The 25217-nt window shown below is 39.9% G+C and overlaps 1 protein-coding gene across 1 annotated transcript; it reads right to left on the bottom strand.

Annotated features, from left to right (window-relative positions):
• Positions 1–81: 81 nt before the first annotated feature.
• Positions 82–23881, bottom strand: esr2a (estrogen receptor 2a). Its single transcript, XM_080047869.1, has 9 exons — positions 23825–23881; positions 12658–13383; positions 11944–12110; positions 11482–11598; positions 10033–10341; positions 9049–9187; positions 6771–6904; positions 3437–3620; positions 82–544 (listed from the first exon to the last, which is right to left on the bottom strand). The coding sequence occupies exons 2-9, from the start codon at positions 13074–13076 to the stop codon at positions 301–303; spliced, it is 1713 nt and encodes a 570-aa protein (XP_079903995.1). The 5' UTR covers positions 13077–13383; positions 23825–23881; the 3' UTR covers positions 82–300.
• Between the last annotated feature and the right edge of the window lie 1336 nt (positions 23882–25217).

Below are 25217 nucleotides of genomic sequence, written 5' to 3'. Positions count from 1 at the left end.
CTAAGTGCAATGTTGTCTTAAAAGCGATCGCGGTTCTTCACAGAAAAGAATTTAGATGTTTTTAATAATAAAGCCAGAACTGTACAAGTGATACTTAAGTCGTCATGAGAAGACTCTCAGGTGTGAGTATGTGTGTTGTCGCAAAGGAATACTGCATGTTTGGTTTGTTTGCAGATCTGAAGATCTGAAAAGTTCACTAGAAGTAGTGCACAGCGTGTCAAAGCTTTAGTTCCACCGAAGAGAGTTCACAGATTTCAGCACTCTGCGGAATGTCCCGGTAAAGTCAGTCTCATGAACTATTTAAATTCCTTCATACTGCGCCTCACCTCCGACTCCAATTCCTCCCCTGCTGGGAGTCCCAGCATATGAGGGGCCTCTAGCGGGGCTGTGTGTCCGGGCAGGGACCTCCGTCTCGGGCTGGGCTGGCTGGTTAGGCGGACGGGAGCTGTGCATGATGTGGGCATCCAGCATCTCCAGCAGCAGGTCATACAAAGGCACCATGTTCTTCATCTTCATGCAGTGGAGGTGGTCCATGCCTTTGTTACTGCACAATGGAGACAAGTACAGAGTCGGTTAAGGCAGGTGGTTTCTGTGTGGCATAGCAGTGAGCGTACTGATAAGAATTCAAGATTTTGAACACTATGTTGCATCGGTCAAGAATGGTGCACCAAATCAGAAGAGAAACAGTACACAGATCCACAATTTCTCAACTCTGGTACTATTCCGATATCTGGGTTTTAGGAAATCTGCTGCTATCGATACTGTCCCAGATATTCATACTTCTACATTTGTTGGTTTGTGGTGACATTATATGTAAGGGTTAAGGCTTAAGCAACCAAGGAATTCAAAATTAAAAAGAGCAACTATACAAAAATACAAAAAGTATTAAATGTAGCCAACCCATTTATCTGCCTTTGGAGTATAAAATATCTCCAAACTGAAGACATGTTGAGTTTACTCAAATATTAGTTTACGAGTAACATTTAAGTTAACTAGGTAATGTGAGACACCCCCTGTATATAGGCAAAGGAACACATTTTAGGTCATGTGAGAATTATGTTTTCAAGCCCCTCTCATTTCCCCTAGGCCATGAAGGATAGGACCTCATTGTTCTGTTGTAAGTATGTTTTTCACAAAAATATTTTTAAGTTTAAGTAAATTTTTTCTTGCTGTCAACTTCAGCAACTGTTTTGCCAAAGCAAATTGATTCAGGTAGAAAAGCTTATATCATACATGTTGATGAACTACCAACATATGAAACCATGTGATGATGCTAACTGAAGATTAGCCTGAATTGCTAAGAGGTATTTTTTTCTCAAATTGTGGCAGTGGGGTAGAGTGAGACAAATGCTGTGGGATAAAGTGAGACAGTATCGGTGCCCTCTTTTAATGAATCCGTTATATTTAAGGTAGTAAGGAGACTAGTTTTAATAGAGACAATGTGGGCCGGAGGTGGGGGTCGAATGGTTGAAGGGGTGTCAGCATGGGCATGGTTTGGCAGGTATGTATGTGGGGGACAGGAGAGTGACCTTTAACATCAATTGACTCTAAGTAATATGTCTTCATTCAATGAATGATCCCAATAAAACAAAGGCAGAAAAATATTAATCAAAGACTCAAACGATGGAAAATGACAGGTGGGTCTAGTCCTGTGTTCTGAGTCCCAAGCTGTTCTAGCTGGTTCTGATTGTCCTTTGCTCAGACCCCCAGACACAAGCTGGCTCTAAGGGTCCTGTGTTCTGACCCCCAGGCTGTGTTTTGATCTAACTGGTTCGAATCTGTCATTTGAAAGTTAATTAAAACATTATGAATTATATGTTGTATTTGATCAGAGTTACTTTCAAGTGTTTAGAAAAAAAAATTGCTTAAAGCAGCTCCGAGTAACATTTAAATATCTTTTAAACAGCCTCATGTTTCCTCTCATAATCATAAATTACCTTTAACAGTAAACGAGACCATCAGTGCAAAGAAAGACGTTTTTATATAGTTTTTATTACTGCTTTTGGTCTGGTCGTATACCCAGTCCGATTTTCGGTTCGCTCGTTCAGGCTCTATGGTCACATATCCGTATTGGTCGCAGATTTCAGTGTGGCGCTGCAACGCGATTTGAGAGCCTATCCCTTCAGGCGAGGGAAAGGGAGCGGGAGCCTTGTTTGAGACAGTTATTTGTCGTCATAATGACTGATAACGGGGCTGAAACATCAAAGAAAAAAAAAGAAAATGCAATGAAGAAAAGCTAAAAGGGAGAGTGATAGGCGGGCGGGAGGGCGTTGCCAACCAACGTATATACACAATTTCACAGGAGCGAATTAGACTGCAGTGTTTACTCCTAAATGAATGAGCGGTAGCCTACTAAAACAAAGTTTACTTTGCCTCACCAGCATCATCAGATGACCATTATTCATCTGAAATTTACAACAACATAAGCACATTACCTCATCGTGATCCATACTAATTGCCGTCTCTCGTTCATTCGCTTTGTGTGAGGACACGGACTCTTTCAGCTCCGTGAGAGGTGACACTGCATCAACTCATTGCAATTAGGTGTGTGTAGCACTGACTGGCATTAGTTGATGCTGTGTCACTAACCACTCTCACGGAGCCGAAAAGAGTCCGGTGCCCTCACACTATCAACACACGGACATGCACTATATTGCTTCCTGATCATTTCAATCTCGCACGCCCGGCACGCGCTAGAAAACAGCTTCACGACAGCTGGCGTCGTAAAAATACTACCGCTTTTGTCCAAAGGGGCCGCCAACGTGCCATGTTACTCGTAGTGGCTTTAATTAACCAACCCCATGATTCTGTTACTAGTCCGAATTTAGTTCTGGAATATGTGGTTTTTAAGCTAGCTGTCAGGATTCAAACTGTTACAACATGTGTTGTTATGGTAGTTTCAGAGTGGAAAAATTAAGTGGATCAGTTTACCCCCTTGATTTATCTGGTCTGTCTCAGTTTACTCCTAAGCTGGGGTAAAGTGAGACACAAGACAACTTTGTTTTACAACAATCATATTTTCACTGCCCTTCATCCTGAATAAATACTAATCATTTTCATTGCTAGGAAACATCCTGAATAAATGGGAAATGTGTAAATTTGACTGATAAATCATTTTAGCCTGCTTAGAGGGGAGCAAATGTAAAAAGTGTCTCACTTTACCCCACTCTCCCCTACACATAAAAAAAATGTATTTAATTTTTAAACCGACGATGGAATTTGGATCGGTGGCTCCAGTCCGATATCCGATAAGTGGATTGCAACCATATAGGACCGGATACCAATATTTTATCGGATTGGCCCTATCCCTAAAAAATCTGAATATTAGCAAAAAAATAAAAGTCCATATTGAATGAAATGAGGAACGTTTTCCCCCTAAACATTACATGAAAATGACAAATATATACTGTAAATGAGCAATGTGACATCCTTTTACCTGACATGGCGTATGTGTGAGAGTAGCATGAGCAGGTGTGCTAAGCGTGTGTACTGCTGGCGGAAGGTGAGGCCTGTTTTGGCGATGGCCCAAACCAGAGCATCCGTCACAGCATCAAGGAGACAAAGCAGCTTGGAGCGACTCTGCAGCTCCTCTCCGCCCTCAGAGGAGCTCAGGCACATGTCTGGGAACAAGCACGCACACAGAAAGGCAATTCAATTAAAACATATATATACTACTAAGGGTTAAAGTTGGAGTCAGCGATTCTGGAGAATTCTTGTTGTCATGTTGCTAGCCATGGTGGGTCCCTTTGTTTACATACCCCTTGATTGTGTGCCCTTTTTTCAAAGAGTATGTTCAGGTAGTTGCTTGTGAGGAGATATTCGCTGATTTTGGCTAAAAGTAGTTTTGAGAACAAGCATTCTCCAGAATTGCTGAGTCACCTTGAATTGGAGCTTTTGCTTATTCAGCATTCCCATGTTTTTCATCTACTTGTATGATGATGCTATTGTTCCCCTTTGTTTCAATCTTTTCAAAACATTAAACACTTCTAAAAGTAAGGGATGCGGCAGCAGAACTTATCCATAACTGTGCAAACTACTCAGCATCTGGTGAAATAATTCTGCCTCGTATTGTTAAAGACACTGCCTGTGACTAAAGTTAGACAGTCCTAACATGACCACAGAGAATTGAAGCCATTTCTTAAAATATAAAATTTTGAGCAATAAAATGTGGAGCATGGCAAGGTCATTTCTAATAGTTAAAACTAACATTACATGGCACATCACAAAGAGCATTTTGCCCCAGTTGGTCAAGAACCATGAAAGCGAGTCACAATGCACAACACCCCGAAACTGAAGAGGCTAAATGGAATTCAGCCATCATATATTTTATTAGTTCCACACTGGTGATTTTATTTTGTGAAATGTGTCACAATAATAACAAATGTGTTTTTTGGATAAACAGAGAGTCAACTCACTAAAGTATGTCGATTTCTTTGTATTGGTAAATGTGAAAAAAACATCATGATGTTCCAGATAAGTCATATTTTAATGTTGATATTACTCCCACGGGCCGTTGTGTTCTCTTAAGCAAATTGATCATGTCTGAATATGTCCAAATTGTCCAAAATGTTATTTCAACCATGTCATTGCACTATTAATGGATGTATTCTGGTGGCTTTTTGCACTTGTGTGTTCCTACTCATACATTTTTATTTATTTTCTTCTTTTATGTGGCATTTATGAAGGGAGCCTAATATTCAGAAACAACAACTGCTTGTGCTTATGACACATTCACTCAGTGGCGCAAAAAGTGGGTATGCACTATATGCGGCGCATAGGGGCGCCGCACTAGAGGGGCGCCAAAGCGATCGGGGCGAAATTATTTGGAGTCGGCATTTTTCTGTATTCATCAGCGTTTGTGTAAATGATATGATCAATAACAGAAGCACGTCAGTGATAAGGCGCCCCCCGCTCCTTCGCCTCCTCCTCCCCACACTATAGGCGCTAAGGTGCGCGCCCCCTCGAGCACACGCTGGGGCGCGAGAGCTTTCATTTGAATCGTGTTGTCATCTGATGACAGGGACCAACAGATGGAAAGGAAGTAAAGAAAGCTCTCGCGGGGCATAAAACAGAAAACGGGAAGATTGAGAAGGAGAAAGATTGCATGGATGAGAAAAAGCTTTTCAAAGTGGTTGAATGAATAAATACACAGAGTTTGCCAACCTTTGTTTTATATGGCCGATTGTATTGATTAATGCACACTGATTATCGGCCGCGACTCGCAGATTGTCACTAACGTGTCACCTCAATTTTTTTACTATTGCTGTTTTCACAGTTTTTGAATGGTAGTGTAGTGAGCAGGTCAGCGCCCAAACAACACACTCACCTGTTTCCCAATATTATCATATTTTGCATTGTTCCAGCGCACGACTGAGTTGTGTGTGTGTGTGTGTGTGTGTGTGTGTGTGTGTGTGTGTGTGTGTGTGTGTGAGTGTGTGAGAGAGAGACAGAGAGAGAGAGAGAGATAGAGAGATATATGTGTTTGATTGATGGTTGTGTAGCAATGATAATGAAAATCCTGTTTGCCACAATCTTAATAGTTTATTGTAAGGGAATTTGGTGCGATAGAATTGAGGCTCTAAGTTATTTTCTGTCTTATTTAATGCCTTTTCTCTCATTCACTTGAACAAAAAGTTTTATCAACAAGCTGGTTTTTCCCATTTAACTGTTTTTCTGAGCTGTTTTTTAACATTTTTCTTAGTAAATACCTACACACGTTGTATGTGTAAAGTCAAGAAGGTTGACTAACTTGTTTGGCTCATTTTACTATTCATTTGAACTGAAATAAAAGTTTTCTTTGTCTTTAATTCTCTTCACCAGAGTACACCAAATTGCTGTATGTTCAAATCACAAAAGAAATCTGGGGGGGAAACTCCAAGACCCCCCTATAGGGGATTCTTTTCGGACATGTCACCTTTTTCATGTCACATGAGTTTGCATGCCTGACACTAGTGCGGCCACAAAAACCTAAATGCCCAGTATGGTTTAATTTCTGCTGACCAACTCTTCACTGTGTCCTTTACTTTTAATCAGTGCAGGCAGCCATGACATGGTTGAGCCGATCACCTGCTCTAATATGTAACTTAAAATGGAAGTCTGTAATTCTGGGGGGGGGGGGGGGGGGGGGGGGCTGCTAAGTGTCTGTATACACCCCAGAAAGTGGGTAGTTGCGCCTCTGCATTCACTGTCTCCGATCTTGGAATTTGAAGGTTGGATTCAGAGATGTTTTTTTTTGTTTTTTTTTGTGTGTCCTGCTAACACACACATTTTCAAACAGACAAAAGCTATGGAGCCATAACAAGAGCCCCGTTAGGCTGTTGGGCTGTGACTAATGTTTCTGTTTAGACATTTATTAGCAGTTCCGAGGCTCTGGCCCTGTACATCTTCAAACAGCTATTAACAACAACTCAGCACAGCCAATCAGAGCACACACTCAAATTATGCACAGTCTCTCATTGGTTAGCTATAGCCGGACCCCTTGCCAACCATGTTCAGTCTCTCTCGCACACACACAATCTCGCACGCACAAACACACAAGCTAACATACACAAGCACACACACACACACACACACACACACACACACACACAGATAGGAACACATGCTGAGACGACACGTACTGGAGCATCACACACAAAACTAGCAATCTCTGTATCACCTGCATTTTTAAGAGGACACAGGCTGGACATAAAGTACTGAATCAAATGTTTGTGTGGGGGGGCAGACCGACAGACAGACAGACAGACAGACAGAGAAAGAGGCTCACTCACTGGAGTTAAGGAGGATCATGGCCTTGAGGCAGACAAACTCCTCCCGCTGCAGCTTGAGCTCTCTCACTCTGGCCGTGGCAGCGATCAGCATATCAAAGATCTCAGCGAAGCCTTGGACACAGCTGCCCTCTTCTCTGCCACACACAAACACACAAACAAAACTGGTTGTTTATCACAAAGTTTAAATTAGATTCCAATGTCTGGGTGTTGGATATAGGACGATACAAATACTGTAAAACATCATAATTGTAAAAAAAAATTATGTGTAAGATGGTTGTAAAGGCTACATCAGTGTAAAACATATAATAAAAATGCAAAAAGGTTTAAATGTATCTGAACCCAATTGGAACTACAGTAAGTAAAATTGCAGAACTTTTTTAATTACTAGAATATTTTAAATGTTTGCCATTTCACACAGCTTGGCCTTACAATTGAATTTCCCCTCAATAGGTAAAATGATATCTATTAAAAAACGGACTATGGAATTTTAATTGTTAGATCGGTGGCATCAGTCAGATATCCGATGAGTAGATTGCAACCATATTGAACCCTATCCGATCCTATATTGTATTAGGTTCGATATGGTTTCCCTAAGAGAAACTTGTTTTCTTTCTGTTTTTCAGAAATATTATGACATTTTGTGAAAATGCAGTTGAATTAACTCCAACGTTGATCAGAAAGACAGCCATGCCATGATAAGTTTCGCATTTTCTGGGGTGCTCGTGGTGTAGTGGTTAGAGCGCCTGACAATAGAAGCTCAGTCCTCAGAAGCAGCAGACCACGGCTTCGAATCCAGTGTCAGTTCTCTGCATGTCATTCTCTTCTCTGCCCCATTTCATCTCTGTCTCTCCAAAACTGTCTAATAAAGGATAAAAATGCCCAAAAATAATCTTTAAGCATCTTTAGAATTTTCGTTATTCTAAAAGGATCAGAAATGAATACTTGGCTGGATGGTGTATCACTTTATCCACACTTCTCTTAAAGTTAAGAGTTACAGCAAGCAGAAGATTCCAGTAGTGGAAACTAACCAAATATGTTACTCAAGTTCATATTTGGGACAATGGTGCTTTACAAGTATCTCCATGTTATGCTACTTTATACTTCTACTTCCCTACATTCTGGAAGGGAAAGTACAATTTGTGTAATATTGAAGTGATTTTCATTATGATCATTTACACATTTGTTCACTGCTATGTTTACTGTTAATTAAAATTTCATGAATACTTCTGCCACAGGAAGACTCATCTTTCCATGACTCATTCACTGCAGCATGCGACTGCACTATTTCCAAGATGTGATAGAATGATAAGAGGACACCTCAAAGGTAATTGTTGTTTTGCACAAAGTAAAGGTGTGCTTTAAAGGAGATGGCTCAGGACGCTCTGTTCAAGCTTTAGAAGCAGGCGAGCACCAATGGAAAACTCTTATTGTAATCTAATGTGAGCACAGTGCTACCTGTTTGTATTCAGTTCAGAGACAAAAGCTGTGGAGGAGGACGAGGTACCATTACGCACTAATCAGGTCCACTTTGTCGGATAAGAAAAGGATGAATGTTGAACACATCTACATCGCATACACAAACCAAACAAAACAAATTCTAGAGTCTAGAATGCCCAGTCTACCTGTTATCTGAAGACATTCAATATTCAGCTCGAGTAATAAACGACTGAAAAAGATCAAAGGACATGAAACTACTTTTTACCAGAATCAGATTGTGGTAATGTTGGACGGAAGAAGGTCTATGATTTCAGTTTTCCATACTGCACATGATGGCTGAGGCACTTGGCCAATTGAAATTGCTGCCATTATTTACTTCCTTTTTGCACAATTACTTATTTATTCATACAGAAACTCCTATATTTTATATGCCATTGTCTATCTTGTCTATTTTTAGTGCTGAAAATGTCTAGTATATTTGTTGTTTGTGCCTGTGCACTTTTATCTGTTCACCGTGGGATAGTGGGAAACGTTTTCTCGATTCTCGATTCTTGTACATGTGAAGTGTTGACAATAAAGCTGAATTTGACTTTGACTTTGACAGCTTAATGGGTGTTGTGTCAAATGATAGTTTAAAGTGATTTGATTTGTATCTTGGCAGGGTGTCATATTCAGGAAAGATATAGTATTGTCTTTGCTTTCTTCATAACTACCTGCTCATATACACTTGTATAGGCTCGTAATTCAGGCTAACGTTCACAGTTACGATGGGCAAACTGTCCTTTTTAATCAAGCTGGTATTGTAAAGCTGTGTGAGATGTGCTCGTGTCTGCGGTGGTACCTGCTCAGGCTGAGGTCAGGAGAGAAGATGAGTTTCCCTGGATGGTCCACAGACCTCCACATCAGACCCACCATCAGCACCTCCAGCCAGCAGCACTCCAACAGGTGCACCTGGTCCAGGAGACTCAGCGCCACAAACCCTGAGGAAAAGACATGGACAGATGGTAATGGAACTGTGCAGACAGCAACATGTTGGAGCAAATAAACACTGTATGTAAGTGAATTTAATTACTGAATAATGAATACAAAAATTATTGATAGAAATGAATGGAAATTTGTATTAATACTTAACTAAGCCCTAATTCAAACCTTCATTCGTGATGTCATGTAGCAGGTTATAACCAGACAACTAACACAGATTCATGGTGCATGTCATGTACATCAGTGCAGTCATTGACCAGTGTTGCCTGTGCTGTTATTTGATTTCAGCCGCGCAATGAGTGACTCTGCTCGGCCAAGGACACACAACAGGTCACTTAAGGTTGAGGTGAAAGGTTTCTGTGTCATAGTTCTTAAAACGTTATAATGTAATATTATTATTTAACATAGGCATAATTACATTTTTTATTCCAACTTTTCAACATTTTGCTTTTCTTCTTTTCAACACGATTATACAGTATTACTATTCCATATGTGTAAGTTGAAGAATTGAAAGGGTTAAGGTTTAAGCGACTGGATTGGCACTGTGTCATAAAGTCTGAAGCACACAAGTGGACTTCAGTTATTTAGGCCATGATTGAAACTGTCTGAAGTCACAGCATGTCTTTCACGCTGTGCAGAGAAGCATTCTCTATTGATTGGTGTTTGTAATAAACAGAGACACACTGTAATAGGAGTTGTTTTCCCAAAACACTGCTCCTCTGTTTGGCACGACACAACTCATATGCTAAATGAACCAGAGACAAAAACAGTCTGTAATTGAATGTCACTGAAACAAATAGTCTTTTAGGCTTTTTAAAGGATCCCTCAACTTCCCGACACAAACCTGGAATCTTCTTGGCCCAGCTGATCATGTGGACCAGCTCCTTATCTGCCAGGTTGGTGAGTGACATCATGACGTTTGCCTCGGTCAGCGGTCTCCTCATGTCCTTCATCAGGTAGATTTCTGGCGGCTCCGCCTCCATGATCTGCTCAATCAGCTGCTCTGGGGTCAGTGCAGGAGGCTGGGGTGCGTTGGACAATCCCAGTCCCGCTCCAGTTAACACCACCGGTCCACTACTTCTGCCCTGTGAGGACAGGCGGGTCACTCGCTTCGCCTGGGGGTTCTTGTAGTTTCCACGCTCCTTTCGCATTCCTGAGACAAAGAAAAACATTACAAGGTGCAGTGAGTGATTCTGCAGAGCTCTTGTATCACACATGTAACGTCTCATTTCGCATTTTTGCTTGTGGTAAGTTTTATTTTGAATGGGACACACCAGTAAATTGTGAAACTACAGCGAACGCTGCTGGTATGAGGTCAATACGACTGTCAACAGAGTTTTCTGCAGCGCAGAGACTCGAGAAAAATAGGCGAGCTTCTGAGGTGAAGTGGTAAGTCGCTGCAGACACGCCTCCGACGGGCGTCGGCAGCGCGTCGGTGGTTGAATGGGCATCTTGCTAGCTATGGTGGGCCCCCTGTGTTTACATAGGCTACCCTTTGTTTACACACCAGTTTCCAGAGCCTAGGCTGTGCTGAGTACTTCCATGTAGAGCCTATATTTCTAAAATGTGGCTATTGTTTAGTTGATGTTTTAATATTTTGAATATGACTTAAACCAGCAACAGCTGTGTTTTTGCGGTCACTTTTATGCAATAAACAATACATCTTTAAAGTTGATGTGGTGAACTTAATTGACACATCCACCTGATATAGAGCAACGTAAGAGTTTATTCTCTTGCTTTTCTGACCATTGGTTGAATGTAAGACCAATATTCACTCTTCTTTAAACTAGTCTGCATATTTGAGTTGATAACAATAAGACACCTTTCACATTGTCAAATTTTCATTAGAATCAGATATATTGTTATTGTAAAAAAAAGGATATATATATATATCATTGGATGCTTTAAGTACACTTATAGAACAATAGAGTATAAAGGTCACTTGAAAAAACCAACAGCTAACATCAGTCTTATAAAACTCTTGAACAGATTCATTTTATATAGAAATAAACAACAACCTTTCCTGGCTGGTGTCACTCAATGGGATCATATTCCTCTGAATTTGAAGAGGGGGGAAACATCCATGAACAAGCAAAACCACAGGAACCACCTGAATTTTCACAACAGTTGACGTTTCACAATAATCATAACAGCAACAAAAAAACAGATATCTAGTCTGACTGATTTCATTCTTGTTTGTTGGGGACATAAATAAAAATATGATAACCTGTCTTGGGAACAGTAAGGTAAAACTACCACGAATAAAAGAAGAAAAAGTAAAGTAGACACTAACCACACTTGGTCATGCCAACTTCACAGCATTTGCGAAGGCGACACGCCTGGCAGCTCTTACGGCGGTTCTTGTCTATAGTGCATTGATTTGTTGCTGGACAGATGTACTCGTTGTTTCCTGAAATAGAGAGAAATAACAACATAAGACAGGATAAAGACAAAAAGACCTGGAAAGGAGGAAAGATTAAAGGAGGAAAAAGATCAGACAAACAGCCCAACAATGCCTCATGGGACCCACAACATAACCATGGCTTAAAACATGTACTTTATAAGGTTAAAGTATGCTTAAGGACTGGTTTGCACAAAAACACTACAGTTTTATAAAGGAAAGCAGAGTTGAATGGACACACTCAACAAAAACTGAACATGAAGAGCTTCACCAAACATTTTTTTTCTAATTATAGTTTCCTGCTGTTTTTCCACCACACAAACAAAAAAGATACCGTATGTTTTTGTGTCTCACTTTGGATGCTCCTCTTGAAGAAGGCCTTGCAGCCCTCACAGGACCAGACGCCGTAGTGGTAGCCTGAGGCGTAGTCGTGACACACGGCACAGAAGTGGAGGTCGGCCTTACTGCCAGATGACACTACGCCCTCCTCGCTCTCCTGAGAACGTCTCCTCACACTCTTACTGAGAGATACATTGGAGTTATTAGTTGGAACATGGAATAAGGGATTCGGAAAATGTATCAAATAATCAGCTGATTGGTTTACAGTTATTTGTTAAGTCAGTAAAGTAATATATCAAAAATAATATTTCCCATTTTCTGTCACCTGCTTGCCCAGTGTGAGGGATTGCTGCTTTTCTCAGTTTTATATCATTTAAATTGTTCATAATCTACTACCTGTCCGTACTGTGTAATTTACCTAGGCTCTCTAATCTGGTATGTTAACAGGGTATGTAAACAAAGGGGGCCCATCGCAGCTTGCAACATGCCCGTTTACAGAGCCTAGGCTGTGTATTAACACTGGATTTTATTTTCAGAGCACACAGAGTTCGTACACGTACAGCGCATTGTGGAGGCGATATTCACCGATATTGACAAAAAGGGATTTTGACAACAAGCATTCTCAAAAATCCCTAACTTCTCTTTTTAAGTGATGAATGAAAATTATCATTAGTTGAAGCCTCATTATTGACTTGGATGACTGGTAAAACACTATGAAGACGCCACTACCTGGTTGTTAGCATAGCTTCCAGCGGCGACAGCTCCACCCACGGACTCTGTATAGGCTGTCCGTGCTGAGGCAGAGCCTGAGAGTGGTGGTGCAGGGGTAAGGGGGGCCCCACATGGCCATGGCTGGGCCAGAACAAGGAGGGGCTAAGCGACTGACGGGCCGAGGAGCAGTCTGAAAGGCCCGCATTGGCGTAACCAAAGATAGCTGGACTGTAGAAAGGAATGTTGCTGAAGTCTTGGCTGAGGTCGGTGTATGGGGAGCGGATGCAAATGGGCTGGCTGCTGTCCAGTGACAGACGGGGAGAAGAACAGCCAATGATGGGGGAGAGAACGCGACCACCAACGCGACTGGAGCCCACCTTCTGGAGCTGTAGGAGGGGCTGCTCCTTCTCTGGAGAAGAGGCCATCGCAAGGGCCATCGCAACTACAGACGGTCTCACAATCAGTACAATTACCACATCATCGGCAAAGAATATGAGCCTAGGATAGAGTCATTGTCAAAGTTCACTTTGGAAATGTCATTAAAACTGTGGCTGACATTGATTTTGAATCAGCTCATTGGGAAATGCTAGTGTTGTTATGGATCACATGATGCAGTGAATGTTCAAATGATGGTGAACACAGGTAGAAGAGGAGTCTATCTGCCTGGGAGCAGTGAAGATGATGAGTGCTATGTCTCGGCCCAGCCATGAGTCTCACACCACAAAGGGTGGCATGTGTGTCCACCTGGAGAGAGAAAATGATTGGTTTAAGCACTTAAATATATAGGACCAGTTGTTGCATTGCTATATTTCATAAGTGGCACCTAATTTAGTTTGTTGTCAAACTAGGAGGTTGTATCTGCTAATTTTTCGGGTACAATCACATGTTGTCAGCGAGTTTCATTTGCTGAAGATGTGAAGTGAGAACAGAACTGAGATACAGTTGAACGCTCTGGGAACTAGTAGATTAGTTTAGATTATGTTTAATCAGATATCAGGTTAATATGTTATATAATACTGATATCATACTTAATTACACCATAGCAAAACATTATATTCAAGACCACCAACAATCCTAATCAGAAAAACTAAAAAGATTAATCTCTGGACAAATTGTCTGGCTTTGTGGAGGATCAGTAATGGTCCAAAACATGACTCAAGAAAACAATCATGCCATAATAATTTAGATTTTACCTTTACTGCTTAACAGAATGACTATATCTTTTATTCAACATTTATGATAGCCATTAAAACTTATTACGGCCATAATCCAGACGCACACGATTACTCAATTGGAATTTCATTTCCTTTAGAGGAGTGCAGTGTCTGAGAAATGACAAGAGAATCAGGATTTATAATGTTCTGTAGACAGAACAGGTGGTGGATCAATTAATAAAACACAGTGTATGGACGATGTGTTAAATCACTCTTAAAAACATCTGACACAGCAAATCCAACATCCAGAGTGATTCATCGGTGTATGGCATGGGCCTGTCTTCAGTCAAAACTGGTACACATTGTCTCCTTAATCTTGCTGGCATAGCGCTAACTCCTGGAAGACATTTTTCATCCACAATGAAGCGGCTCCATTAAATCTCTCGCCAAATGGCTGAGAGATACTGTGGTTTGGCCTGATTGTCCAATGGCGTAGTTGGAGTCTTGTGCTACGACCGTAAAATTAATTCTGTTTACAACTGGAATTTATTAAACTCACAGAGCTGCTACGAGCACCAGTGAGCAGGGATTATTTTGGATATACTGTGAAAAGAGAATTCATGTTTTTCAAATCAAATGTAGGTGTTACTGGAGAAAAGTGGAGTATGTTCACTGAATTCAGCATGCCGAAGAATCATTACTTTCATTCTCAACAACTTTTTCTGCCACCAGCTAACTGCTACTTCTTGAAACCGATAGTATATGTGGAAGTTATGAAAATCTAAATTTATATTAAAGATAAATAAATAGAAAAGCTGTACCTTGAATTAAGAAAAGACCAAGGACAACCAAGGTGCTTTGCAAAACCAATGAGAGATATACATTTTTTGATTGCAGCCTTTGCTTCATCAATGACGTGAATTAGCGTTTTTCAGTAAAGCCTCGGTAGAAATGGAATATAATGTCCATAAGCACATTTTAATGGGTTTATAATCGCTTCAAAATAAAAAAATATATTTTGTATTACTTTTTATATCTACAAAGGAGCAGAGCTTACTACCATGTTTCACAGCCATGTTTCTACAGTAGAACAGGAACGGGCAAATGTAACAGCCTTGCGCCTTTTAATTCATAGCGAGTGTCCGCCTGAAATGCGCCTGTTGAAAGACGAAGAAGAAGTACGGTAGAATGAATAACTTAATATACAGTCATATGAAAAAGTTTGGGAACCCCTCTCAGCCGGCATTATAATTGACTCTGCTTACACAAAAAAAAGATAAAAGTGGTATGTATTTAATTTACCAGGAACAGCTAACTACTGGGATGTTTTCCAAACAAAGATTTTTTGAAAAGCAGTATTTGGTTGTGTGAAATAAAATAAAATGTGAAAAACTGGCTGTGCAAAAATATGGGTACCCTTGTGGTTTTGTTGATTTTAATGCCTGTAACAGCATGTACAACTGATGACTTTAAACACAAAGTTGGTTGGATTATGTTGTTAAGCCTTGAACCTCATAGAAATGTCTGTTTAATCATGAGAAAATGTATTTTAGGTGCCTAAATGCAAGTTGCACTTCTCTTTGACTCTCTGCTGAAGTGAGACAGAATGGGACCATCAAAACTGCTCCCAAAATATCTTAAAAACAAAGATTATTCATTATCATGGTTTAGGGGAAGGCTACAAGAAGCTTTCCCAAAGGTTTCAATTGTCAATTTCTACTGTAAGGAACGTTGTCAGGGAATGGAAGGACACAGGCACAGTTGCAGTTAAACCCAGGTCTAGCAGACCAAGACAAGTACAAGAGCGGCATATGCGGCGGATTGTGAGAATGGTTGCACACAACCCAAAGATCACCTCCAAAGACCTGCAAGAACATCTGGCTGCAGATTGTGTATCTGTACATGGTTCAACAAATCAGTGCAATGTTGCCGGCTGAGAGGGGTTCCCAAACTTTTTCATATGACTGTATCTTTCCATCATCACTTGATATTGTGTAAAGACTCGAGGCAGTGGTGGATAACTGGCTTCTTGTTCTTGGAAGCCACCATAACTTCTTTAAATTTTGCGGATGGGAGGGGTAGGGACAGATAATTGCAATCTAGAACTTTCACACCTAGATGACGCCAAAATAATACACATTCTTACACACTGCACCTTAAAAGAAACAACAAAACAGGTTGCACATCCTGGAACACCTTGTTGTTCAGTCCAGGAATGTTCTAACATTAACCCCCGTTTATACAAAACTGTGTCAAATGTCTAATTTAGCTTTTTCAAACCCTATAAATTTAGGATTCTAATTTAATTTTCCACTCACGGCAGAGCGAAGTCACACAGGAGCCATTTGTGTTACTGGCACAAGCTGAGAAGAAACTAATTAAAGTTGACAGAAGAAAAAAGATGGTGTTTAATGAATCATAGGGGAGAAGCAAACATATTTGAAAATATAGGCACAGAGCTTCAACGGAAAAAATTGTGCAAATCCCAACACGGACAAGGCATAACTCCTCTTGGAACAATTTGATTTAGTTTGAAAGAATAAGCACAAACAGTGGTTTAATCTGAAAAAAAGAAACGCAACAAGTCTGTGCAACAGCTGGTGTTCTTTGAGGGAGGAAAAAAACATATTAGAAAGTGAAAAAATATGCCATGATCTATGATTACGATGTGGTATTTAAAAAATCTAATTCAAGGAGCTCAAATAAATGGCTATTAGGACTTCTCAATAATTGGGATTATTTGGATAAATATTGACATCACGATTATTTAACAATGATAACATTACTTTGGGAACATCATGGATTTATTTGAAATGTATTGGAAAAGTTGTCTGTTTAACAGCGGATTTCCTTGAGTTTAAACATAGTGTGGTCTGTAAAATAAAAAAGGACAAAATAGTTGGAAGTCGAAATTGCAATTTCTATTAAAATTCAATCTATTGCACAGCTCAAATGGCTATACAGTATATTAAAAAACCTTAGATACATTTATTAATAAAAAAAAGACAAAACACATGCAAATTAAGAATCAAAAATCTACACTAACCCAAATTCCAGGGAAATAAAGAGTTTGACCTATTCCCCGTTTAAAGTTTAATTGCAGTGCTCGACAGCTCATCTGGTTCTGCTTGAATAAAGGGGAGTGATCCTTGACTTGATTGCAGAAACTTCAATTATAACATACGCAACCCTCCCATCCATAAAAAAGTTTTTTTTATTGCACTTAAAGGTGCTGTATGGAGAATCTATTGGCATCTTCAGAACAGACTTGGTAGAAATGCAATATAATATTCATAAGTATGTTTTAATTAGTTTATTATCGCTTGAAAATAAAAGTTGTTGTTTATTTATTTCCTTTGAATGAGCCTTTTAAATTTACATAGGAGTGGGTCACCCTACACGAGGCTGCCATGTTGCAACCAACGCCATGTTTCTACAGTAGCACAGAAAGGACAAACTTAATGGCCATATGCGTTTTTTAAAGTGGGTGTCTTCTGGAAATGCATTCTGGAATTCTGAAAGATGAAAAATAAGTAGGGGAGAACGGGGTAATGTAAGACACTTTTTACATTTGCTCCCCTTTAAGGGAGCTAAAATTATTTATCAGTCAAATTTACACATTTCCAATTAATTCAGGATGTTTCCTAGAAATGGGCATTAGCAGAATGTATTCAAGACAAAGGGCAGTGAAAATATAATTGTTTTAAAAAAAGTTGTCTTGTGTCTCACTTTACCCCAGCTGTGGGGTAAACTGAAACAAACCAATGAAATCAAGGGGGTAAACTGATCCACTTACTTTTTCCACTCTGAAACTACCATAACAACACATGTTGTAACAGTTAGAATCCTGACAGCTAGTTTGAAAACCAAATATTCCAAAACTAATGTCGGACTATTAACAGAATCATGGGGTTTGGTCAATTAAGCAAAACATTTTTCTAAACACTTGAAAGTAACTGATCAAATAATAAACATATAATTCATATTAAATAATTAACATTCAAATGACAGATAGAACCAGTTCGATTAAAACACAGTCTGGGGTCAGAACACAGGACCCTTAGAGCCAGCTAGTGTCTGGGGGTCAGAGCAAAGAACAATCAGAACCAGCTAGAACAGCCTGGGACTCTGAACACAGGACTAGACCCAACTGTCATTTTCCATCTTTTGAGTCTTTTAGTAATATTTTTCTGAATTTGTTTTATTGGGATCATTCATTGAATGAAGACATATTACTTAGAGTCTATTGATGTTAAAGGTCACTCTCCTGTCCCCCACATACATGCGTGCCAAACCATGCCCTTGCTGACACCCCTTCAACCATCAACCCCCACCTCCAGCCCACATTTTCTTTTGTTTTATTCAAACTAGTCTCCTTGCTAACTCAAATATAAAGGATTCATTAAAAGAGGGTACAGACACTGTCTCACTTTACCCCACAGCTTTTGTCTCACTTTACCCCACTGCCACAATTTGAGAAAAAAATTACCTCTCTCAGCAATTCAGGCTAATCTTCAGTTATCATCATCACATAGTTTCATATGTTGGTAGTTCATCAACATGTATGATAGAAGTTTTTCTACTTGAATCAATTTGCTTTGGCACAACAATCGATTAAGTTGACAGCAAGAACATTTACTTTTACATGCAAAAAATATTTTTTTGTGAAAAAAACATGCTTACAACCAGGAGGTCCTCTCTTTCATGGCCAAGGGGAAATGAGAGGGGCTTGAAAACATATCTCACGTGACCAAAAATGTGTTCCATTGCCTAGATACAGGGGGTGTCTCACATTACCCGATGTCTCACATTCCCCCGTTCTCCCCGACTATGGAATAAAAAATAACTTAATACATCTTCTCCTTGTCACTAGAAATTGTGGAAAGACTTGAAGGAATTGCGGATGGAACCATCTTTAGTAACTATTTTTTTTCCCTTTAAGGCCACCGTAGCTTCTAGGGGTGTAACAATACACTTAATAGTACCGAACCGTACCGTACTGCAATACTTAATTATGGCGTAAATAGCCTCAAGATCACGTAAATATGACAAATGTTCAGGCTTGTTCAATTGCAGAGTGGAACTTGCACTTTTATTTGAGAAGTATTTTATTTATTGGAGACCTTGGTTGTTTGCAGCAGTATTTTCTTTTTTATACTGAAAATGACCCATAGGCAGCAATTGTAGGTAATGCTGCATGCAGAATTTTTATGCATTTTTTCTCTTAACTGAGAACCGTACCATACTGAAGCGAACCGAACCGTGACTTCAAAACTGAGGTATTTACAGATCTGTTACTTATGTGTGCCGTTACACCCCTAGTAGCTCCTGTAATTATTAGAAAGGGAGGGCAGTGCAACATGGCGGCCTCCGTGTATGGGTGGCCCACTCCTATGTAGAAATAAAAGGTTCATTCTAAGGAAATAAAAGAAACAAAACTTTAACTTTCAAGTGATAATACACTAATTAAACCATACTGATGAAAATTATATTCCATTTCAACCAAGTCTCTTACCCAATTAATTATACACACTGCACCTTTAATGTGAGGATTTCGTACTTCATACACAGGTAGTATGCTGCTGAAAAGCATACTGTACAAAGTGTTTCAGCAAAGAGCGCTGTTTTTACCAATTACCTTGTGTCTGCAGCCAAAGAACTGCCTCCTAAAACAAATTAGTCACTTTAAGAGAAAAGTAAAAGAGATTGTGGGAAGCTGTTGCTTCTTCAATTCCCATTCAGGGAGTTGAAGTAGATCTGGAAGAGGGTTTTTTTGTCTCCTTTGAAGCTTTGACCTTGCCTTCAAATCTCCTCACTGTCACATTCTCCAGCAGCTCATTGTGAGAGAAAACCTCCCAGCAACTCCATTTAGACTTTTCATCCTGCCGCCACAAATACCATCTCAAACACACACACACACACACACACACACACACACACACACACACACACACACACACACACACATTGAATGCTAATAACTTTTCAGTCAACTAAAATGGTGTGTTTTCAGGTTTAAAAGGTTCAGGGTTGTGTTAAATGCCCAGCTAAAGAGCAACACAGCAATTTGGAAATGTCACTCAGGCAATTTAATGAACAGTTTCAAACCAGGACACCAGATAAGCAAATTAATGTTGTAGGTAATTTCCATTGGGAAGTAGTAAACAGCCTCCCATTTTGCTGCTTTGCATGATAACATGCTGCTCAATATTTCGGGCTCTATTTCCGGCAAAATAATTGCTTGTGGCAGACGACATAACATCAGAAATATGAAGAGAAGAAAGGTTGAAGGTTCTTAGCCTAACCATGTAATAGATTTCAAGTCAAAAAATCTTAATTTAACGCCTTCTTAGGATGATAGTCAGAATAATCATTAACAGAGATCTTGCAAATAACATTAATAATAACATAATAACATAATATATAATAATAATAATATATATATATATATATATATATATATATATATATATATATAATATAATAATATAATATATAATATATAATATAATATATAATATATATAATAATATATAATATATATAATAACATAATAACATAATAACATTTCATTATGGGATGCAGAAAAAACCCATCAAAATATATTTGTGTTCCTTCAGGTGGGTGCTTTTAGCATCTAAGGTAACTTTTAATCATAATCAGATTTTGCTGTTGCTTTATTTAGAGGGTATGACAAATTCAAATAGATATTTCAACTGCAGCAAAAAGGGAAAGGTGGGTTCATGAGCGTTGACCCACTAGTCATAACTGGAACGAAGTCACTGCGTTGTTGTTTTTTAATTAGACATTTCTGGAATGGCAAAATATTTTTAGAAGGTAAAAGAAAAAGTTGCAAAAGTCAGATTCTGGTTTTAACCCAATTCCGGACGATTTTTTAGGTACAGCATTTTGGTTCTGACAGAGAAAGTACACCATCTCATTGTTCTTTTACGAAAATGTTTATGAAATTTACAGATTAAAGCTGGGGTGGGTAACTTTTTCACTGTAATATTTGGCAAATTTGGTCTGAGAATATCTACTCATCACTTTGCCCTCCCCTGCCTCTGTGTGCCGCCCCCAAAAATTGCCACCGCTCATGTATACTTTGACCAATCAGAGCGAGGCTCCGATTCTCTGTTCTTATTGGCTGTTGGATAGGGCTGGCCCGAATGCCATTTTTCAGGCTTCGAATATTCGTTGGTTTTTCCGAGCGAATATTCGAATATTCGTTCCAGAAAAACACACCATCAAAAACAACATTAAAAAAAATATTAAAACATTTTTTTTAATTTTTTTTTTTTTTAAAACGTTAATAATCCCTATATACTCACTGGAACCGATTTTGACAGTATCTGCACATTTTGTTGAAGATTTACGCGCTCGGAGGTGAAGCAATGGATGCGCTGTGACACTTAGTGATGTAATATCCTCCTAAATGAGCAATACTACTACTACTACTACTATAACTTTTATATCCAAATATAAAATTATTTGATGACATTATATTGCAGTACTAGCTTCTTGCAAAAAAAAATTATATAAAAAAAAAAAAAAAAAAACGAAGCTCCGAATACTAATTTAAGCTCCGAATACTAATTTTCCGAACGAGTATTCGAATAATTCGGGCCAGCCCTACTGTTGGGACTGTCCGCTCACCTTGGCAACGACGTTGTTGCGTCAGTTGCGTGAGCGTTCACGACCATAGCAGTCTCAAATCAAATCAAATCAGTTTTATTTGTATAGCCCAAAATCACAAATACATTTGTCTCAGTGGGCTTTACATTTCATACAATATGATACAATATGACAACCCTGCCCTTATACCCTTAGCTCGGCTGAGAAAAAAACTCCCGGTAAAAAACCCTTTACCGGGATTAAAAAAAAATTTAAGAAATCTCAGGAAGAGTCGACAAAGTAAGGGATCCCTCTCCCAGGACGGACATACTGCAATGGATGTCATAAGTAGAGAAAATCACAAAGGAATTTGATCATTGACCAGGTGATTACATGGTAATACTAAAGTAAAGTCTGACAGTTTGGCACTACGGCAGCCAACAAAAAGCAATGTCTAAATGTCCTATTTCCCTTTTAACAACAACTGCTTATTCCACTAAAACAGCAAAGATACGAGGAAAGACCGGGAAAGACGCTAGTTGAAAAGACATTAACGAGCATAACTGTTGTTCAGAGGGAGGAGATACAGCAGGTAGAGCGTGTCAAGGAGGCACCAGAGAGAACACAAGTGGAGCTGTTGAGGTATTTGGATTCAAATCTCTATCCCAACTGCTATTTTCTCCCAAATCATATATCCCAGCTTTAACGCATGCGCACTAATTAGGCGCAAAGGTCAAAGCACGAAAAAAGCAAAAAAAATTGAAGAGTGAACTGTTCCTGGTCATTGGCCAGAAGTGCATGCCTCATACACAAAAGCTCAAGGCCGTGTCGCTTTCCCATCCTTAAAATCCCACTGCCTCCCTAAAACCAGGCGGAAACGGATGCGAAACAGCTCCACAGAAAAATACGTCCGCACCTTACTATACAGTCAGGGAGTAACCAGTGAGCAGGGATTTGAGCACCAGAGAATGTCAAAAAATATCATGGAATTGTTTCCCCCTGCACTAGAAAATAAAATAACTCAAGCTGACACACGGTGATTTATGTGCTCTAGTGACGATTTAAATTCACATCATCATATGAGTAATACTTCCATAAAAATTTACCTTTTTATTTTGGGAAAACATGTTTTTTTCCCTGCGTTAGTCAATAATTTTTCCTGTAAAAAAATATTTTTGAGTTAATCCAAACCTCTCAGCCTTTTGGTGGCAGTAACAAGATGTGGAAAGATTCTATCTACGAGATATGCTTTCAGTCTTACCATTTTCCCAACAACACGGATGAATTATTTCATTTTCCAAACATTATTACACAGACTAATATATTCCCATGTAGCCATTGACTAATACATTAACTTACATTTTTCACTAAGGACAAAGTCAGGTTATCACTAAACCAAGGACAACCTCTGTAACTTGGAAAAGTCTCCAATGAAATTCTCCCTGAATCAATATATAACACAATTATAATGATTTCTCCCTTCATTACCTAATATTTAGTACAATACAAACTCTGCTATATGCCTACACAGTTCTACAACTCTGCATTCACTTTAGGATATTCAGTCTTTAATCAAAAGACAAATTGAGTCAAAATTACTGAACAGAAAATATGTTGAATAAAATTGTTGCAGGCATAATTTAAAAAAATATCTAGCCTATATTCTCCTTTAGCATGACTCGACTTAGCATAATAAATACAAATCAAGTGTTTTACAAGACTTAAAACTGTAAAAATCTGTAGGCATATTCTTGTGGGGATCCACCATCAGATCAGAACAAGGGGAAAATAGAAATTCCTCCTGTGAGCTTGTTTCTATCAGAGCAGCTGGCTGATAGCAGCGGCCGCTTGTTTACACAGTGTGCTTTTTAGAAGAGGGCTCGTTTTCACATTATGGCAAAAGCAAGTGATTCTTAGAACCACATCAGAGACCCACGAATAGAAACAAGGAAAATCCAAGGCCTGGACAAGACTGTCCCATTGATTCTTGATTATAGATAGATGTTTACAAAATAGCCTAATATGTGTGGTGAAATACATTTATGAATAATAAGCTCAATTAAATATGCACAATGTTATCATGTCCAACTCATTCCAGTCCTTGTCTTCTTGGCCAATATTTACACAACGCCAAAGTCTCCACCATAGACTGTAAAAGAACCCCGCTCAAATTTCTTCCTCTTGGAAATCATTCGTTTTTTTGTTGTCGCACTATCAGACAGAAATGACAGCACGCAGTTTCAATTGGATCCGATTTTTAATAGGCTACACGCAGAGTAGCTACCACTTGTTGCCTCAATAGTTTACCTACAGTGATAAATCTCATGAACTTTAGCCCAATGTCCTATCTGCAGCGCCGCACGTTAATATAACATGAATAGGCTAAGTTGCATTAACATACTGTAAAATATTCTTACCTCTTTTCCCAGAAACACCAGTTGCAGACAAAGTTGTACGCATGACTACATGGAACTTGTGTCGCTGATAAAGTGTCAAATAAACTGTTTACTTTAAGTATTAGTATTTATTTAGAGCTGTTATGTAGCGAGCTGTAGAGAGGCCGAGCACCGACGGACAGAACAGCGTTCACGTGAAACACGGCCGATGCTCTCAGCCAGAAGGTAAACGACCAGCTCCGTCTAGGGAAATGATGTAAGGTCGGAGGCAATACGACGCTCAATATCCGGTCGTTGCCTTCAAAATAAAGAGGCCCCTTCATCATGACCACACATAGATTGTACCTAGTTAATGTGTTTTGGAGAACTTACGCATTAAAGTCCATATTTGAGCCTTCGTTCCATACGAAGTAAATATTCTTGATACCTAAATACTATTCAGATCATATCCTTTTGTACTTTTTCGTATGTGGTATTTTATTAGGTGACTTTTGAATTGTAACGGAGTAATTTTTCTAGGGAGGTGACTCCTACTCCTACTCAACTATGGTTTTCAGGTACTCTTTACACTATTGACTATTGTCTATGTACAGACACAGTAAACACAGATATTGTGGCGTGTAAAGACAGGAGTCAGAGGCGGAGTGTCAAAAGACGGAGCTAACTGCTTTAATGACATTAATGCACTTGTCAAGTAACAACAACGGAGCAGACAGTAAACTCCTGATAGTCTCAAAACGCCAACAAGACAAAACAGGAAATTCCCCCAGTATAACAGTTCCCCCGGAACCCCGGAACTTCAGTTCGATAGGTGAATTATGTAAGATCACTACACAAGCCCCCCCAGAATTCACCCATAGTCAAAGTCCCCGCGCCGGAAAGGCACGATGGCCCGGCCGCGACTAGAACGAGTGGCAGGGGCCGAAGAGGGGAGGGGCGTGGCGGGTGCGGCCGGACCAAGCCCAGGACTGGGCGGTAACGGCACCGACAAGGTGGCAGGGAGCCCAGCGGGGCGTGGCAACGGGGGGCGTCCACGGCGCGGAGCCTGGGCCAACTCCAACGGTCTGGAAATGTCCACGTGGGCAGGCTTGATCCTGTCGACAGAGACAGTCTCGGGCCTACCACCGACGTCCACGACCAGGCTCTTATCCCCGTGTCGCAAGACCCTAAACGGCCCGTCATAGGGGGGGCGCAACGGTCCACGGTGGGCGTCGTGGCGGATGAACACAAACTCCGCCGTGTGCAGATTGGGTGGCACCAGGGAAACGGGGGTGCAGTGCTGCGAAGTGGGGACGGGTGCGAACTGCTTGGCGACCTCCAGCAGAGAGGACCGCTGCCTGGCTGCCGACCAGGGTGTCGTGGCGTCCGGAATGAAATCCCCTGGAACTCGCAGCACCTGACCGTAGACTAACTC

This window comes from Ammodytes marinus, assembly GCF_949987685.1.
Source record: "Ammodytes marinus genome assembly, chromosome: 19".
In the NCBI taxonomy this organism is placed as follows: Eukaryota; Metazoa; Chordata; class Actinopteri; order Uranoscopiformes; family Ammodytidae; genus Ammodytes; species Ammodytes marinus.
The sequence above is the reverse complement of the archived record's forward strand: the minus strand, read 5'-3'. Positions and strand labels throughout refer to the sequence as shown.

Bases quoted from the DNA above. Each gene is read 5' to 3' on its own strand.
- esr2a (XM_080047869.1), bottom strand. From the start codon at position 13,076: ATGGCCCTTGCGATGGCCTCTTCTCCAGAGAAGGAGCAGCCCCTCCTA. The intron at 6,905-9,048 runs GTACCACCGCAG...TGTGTGTGGCAG, and splicing joins CCTGACCTCAGCCTGAGCAG to AGAAGAGGGCAGCTGTGTCC. The intron at 3,621-6,770 runs GTGAGTGAGCCT...GCTTGTTCCCAG, and splicing joins CATGATCCTCCTTAACTCCA to ACATGTGCCTGAGCTCCTCT.